Source organism: Phyllobates terribilis, unplaced genomic scaffold (assembly GCF_046119375.1).
Source record: "Phyllobates terribilis strain yellow unplaced genomic scaffold, ASM4611937v1 Scaffold_6421__1_contigs__length_44649, whole genome shotgun sequence".
NCBI lineage: Eukaryota > Metazoa > Chordata > Amphibia > Anura > Dendrobatidae > Phyllobates > Phyllobates terribilis.
Genome location: NW_027369164.1, coordinates 10,262 through 14,520, shown reverse-complemented (window position 1 = coordinate 14,520; position 4,259 = coordinate 10,262). Strand labels below are relative to the sequence as shown.

At 41.5% G+C, this 4,259-nt stretch overlaps 1 protein-coding gene across 1 annotated transcript; it reads right to left on the bottom strand.

Annotated features, from left to right (window-relative positions):
- Positions 1 to 1,570: 1,570 nt before the first annotated feature.
- On the bottom strand, positions 1,571 to 4,036 carry LOC141250992 (uncharacterized). The gene is given in 7 exon segments (XM_073670174.1): positions 1,571 to 1,808; positions 2,218 to 2,305; positions 2,308 to 2,388; positions 2,391 to 2,444; positions 2,522 to 2,723; positions 2,876 to 3,190; positions 3,953 to 4,036. Coding segments are annotated over 7 exon segments (1,062 nt in total).
- Positions 4,037 to 4,259: the final 223 nt, after the last annotated feature.

The window sequence follows — 4,259 nt, the reverse complement described above, 5'->3', positions numbered from 1 at the left end:
AGTTGGTCATCCTTCCAAATCTGAAATGGAATGCTATCTCTGGAAGAAAATTTAAGTTCTGGACGGATAGTTGGGCTTTTGATGGGACTTTTACTGAGGTATCCACTCAAGAAATCAGTTTATCAGAAAAACAGAGGCTGGAGGCGGATTACTGGGATGATTCAGCAGGATGGCGTTGGGCGGAAATTTCGCCCTTTCTCCCTCCTTCGGCTATCCAATCGCTGGCCTCTACTGGGCTTAATCCGGGGTCTGAGCTTTGAGGATGTTATCGCCTAGAAGGGCACCACTAACGGCATCTTTTCAGTGGCCTCAGCGGTGGAGTGTCAGATGGCTTCTCCGGACATCAGTGCGAGGAGGCGCAAACTTCTGCCGCTGATCTGGAAAATTTCAGCGCCGGAGAAGTAAGGTTCTTCGTGTGGCTCGTATGGTGGGGACGGCTGCTCACAAACAGTGAGAGGATGAGGAGACATATGTCCACAGACGCTGAATGTCCAATTTGTAAGGATGACGATGAATCTCTTCTTCACCTGCTCAGGGATTGCACTAAAATCAGAAATGTCTGGAGAGGATTGGTTCCCGAACGAAAATGGAGCTCCTTCTTCAACCAAGATTTTGAGGATTGGTTTGAGGAAAATCTATCGGCAAGGTCAGTCCATGGTGAGGATAGGGTCTGGCAAGGCATTTTTGCATTTGGGATGTGGTGGGCTTGGAAATGGAGAAAACTATTGTCTTGATACTGCCATGGAAGAGCGTCACAACAAACACTTGATTTCATCCCAAGCAGGGGAATTCAACGCTGCCGGAAACCGGCCTGATGTCGGAGCTCCCCGATTAGCAGAGTTGAGCGTTTACTCTCTTGGACCAGACCTGAGAAAGAGTGGATTAAGCTAAATACTGATGGGGCGTCATAGGGGTAATCCGGGCTGTGCGGCGCGGGAGGTATCCTCCGGGATTGGGAGGGCTCTTGGGTTGGCGGCTTTGCGGCGAACATAGGCTTCTGTTCTGCGCCTAAGGCGGAATTTTGGGCGGTGAGTTTCGGGCTTGAAATTGCTTGGAATGCGGGCTTCAGGAATCTGATCGTCGAGCTTGATTCGGAGTTGGTGCTAACTCTCCTCCAAAGGGGAGTTCCGGATACCCACCAACTGGCTTTCCTGGCAGATCGGTGCCATGGCTACTTGAAGAAGGACTGGCAAGTCCGTTTTACTCGTACCTTCCGGGAATCAAACCGGGTTGCAGATTACCTCGCTAACTTTTGGTTTCGGTCTCCCATAGGACTTCATGTTCTTTCGACCCCTCCTCCTGGGCTTTTTCACTGTTTTAGAGGATATTAGGGAGCAGGGATGCCCCGCTTTGTCATCCCTTGAACTCCTTTCCTTCTTTTCTATACTACTTGAGAGCCTGCCTCTCTCCAGACCCAAAAAAAAAAAAAAAAAACAGGGAGAAAGGGGGGGGGAAAAAGTTCTATATAGTTTAAAACCGAATTGCCACGTAAAACAGTATTCAAAAAGTTCACATGCAGTAGTAGTAATTGTTGTTGTTGTAGTACCCTTAAATATTAGATGAGTTTAGATCAGATGTCATCTCTACTATGTTGGGAGTCATCTTCTGGGAAAATTTCAACTTCATCTACATCTATGTCTTCCGGTGGGAGTGGTGACTCTTCAAATGAGCTCGACTCTCCCCCATTCGTGACATTATGAGGATCAGTTTCATTGAATGCATCTGTCTGCTTCATCATTCCAGACAAAGCCAAACGCGGTGACCACTCAAGAACATCATCAATGATATTTGAAACCCGCTTCTGGTACCTGAAATGTGTACAGACAAAAAAAACTGTGAAAAAAAGCCCTTCGGAGTATTTTAAAAATATACATATCACTAGAACTTTGGAGAAATTATATACTTGATCCTTTACCTTCAAAAATTAAGCCCAATATAATTATAGGCTGTTGCACATAATTAATTAGAGCATATTAAAATTACAATTTTTTATTGTGTGTGCATACATAGAATAGTTAATCTCAATAAAAGTCAGGAAATTTTAGAAAAATTTCATTTGAAAGATTTTTTCTTGATACATATGTTTAATTAATCTTACTCTAATTCTATTTTACGGCTTCGTCTGAATAGAATGGCAATATTTTAATAATTTGTGAAAATGGGTTAAATTAGTTAATGTAAAGTTCTGAGATATTAAGGTAAAAGTCAATAATGTACCTGGCCCTAGCAGCCTCATCATGAGCATGATGTCTCAAGATAACAATGATGACAGCAGCTACACCAGCATAGAAAAGCCGTGAAGTCACTTTGGCCCCTTCTCTTCATCTTTCTTTGGCCAGAACTGGAACAGTTCACGCAGTGTAGCTTCTTCTGCAAGAATGTTGGGAATATCCATACACGCTTTCCAAGAGAAATCCATAGAGCACCAAATATTGTAGCTCTCACTGCAATCGGTATACCGGTATCAATAATGTGCAGAAACTCTTTTTAATCAAAGACATATAACAGGCAAAATACTTACACAGCAGGAGACAGAGTATGAGTAGAAGTATCCCTGCACAAGAATAGAGCACTACTAGTTTGCACCGATGAGGATATACGGGGAACAAGCAAATTGCCAGAGTCAGTACTGGCCAAGAGAAGGATAACAGTGTCTGCCATAATGGCCTTCGCTTCTCAAATGTCCACATAAAGAACGCATCAGTATCTGAAAAAGTTTGAATCTGCATTGAGATTTGAAAAAGTTTGAATCTGCATTGAGATTGAATGTCACCCCTAGTCAGCTAAATACATAAAGTTTGAAGTTGTAGCATGCAACAGTAGAAACATATTCCTTTTTCTTCAAGATAAGATAAGTGAACATGGTAAGACTTACAGGGAAAACTTCCAAGTGTGCAGGCCATGTAGACAACTTTTTCTTGCCTGGTCTTAGTGTTTTTACAACCCGGTCACATCTGGCGATGAGGTTTTTCTTCAGCAAGGCATTACCGATATCTTCTGCTTCTAGATTCTTATCTTGATCCAATATATCCTTAATCTCTGCATGATTTCTCAAGAAGGCAACAAAATCCTTTCCTCTGAAATATTCTACACGGGTCTCTTGTAAAACAGCCCATCGTGACTCTAAACCCTTATGGTCTCTCATCTTCTCAGCAAGTAACAGGTATAAATCCTTTTCAGCAGCTTGTTTCTGAAACATCAGAACCAATATGACTATGACGATGGCATTATAGTATGAATTTATTATACCCCACGGTGTGCGAAAGAATGTAATCTTAGAAAATAAAGCACAAAATTTCACTGTACTCTCATGCAATCTGACTATTTTGAATATTATAGTTCCGAACCGTTTCATAATGCGATATCAGTAGCATAATCCTGAATAATTGTTCAATCCTACAAACTTAATCACATGACAATTAGAGATATTTATATTGAGTAGCGCAATTTTTGAAGCAGTATAGCTACATAATCAGCAACAGCTTAAACTGGGATATCCCCTAGTTTCCGTTTGTTCCAACAGAAGTCAATATATCTTAGTCCACATACTTATTGTCAAAAATACAGAATTAGAATTGATCCTTTACAGGCAGTCGATAGTACTTCAACCAGCACACGCCTGTAAATGACACAGATTGGAAGCAACACTCTCCAGCAATCGACTAATGATTACGAATCAATCAAAAACAGCCATTAGAAGGTAAGATCAAATAAGATTGATACAAATTTCGCGTACAAAAAACTATAATTTACAGAAACAACACAATTCAAAAGGAATCGATGCTCGGTATAGCACCAAAATCCATCAAAGATAGTGCAATAAGAAGATCCGGTCTCTCGAAGATCCAAACTAATAGAAGCCCTAAATCTTCCAGGGAACAGAGACTGGAATCGTTTGCAGGCAAGGGGTAGACCTGAGAGATAATAAGAAGAGAAAATGAGAGAGACGAACCCTAGGAGGGGTGTCGCTGCCGCCATTTTGAGCGGCGCCTGCTGATCGTCGAACCTTTTTCTTCTCGGCTCCGGGCTTCTTCATCGCGCTCCCTCTAGCTATCTTTTACTTTCTCTGATATTATTATTTCCCATTTTATTTGTGCTGCTTTCTATGCAGCACGTCACCTGACAACATGACACGTCACTATTTTCTAATTTTGCTAAATGAAGTATCCTTCACGAGCCAAATCTCCCAATCGGTTTGACATTTAATTGGAAAAATGCGCATAACTTTTAAGGAAATGAATTTATTTAACATAAAATGA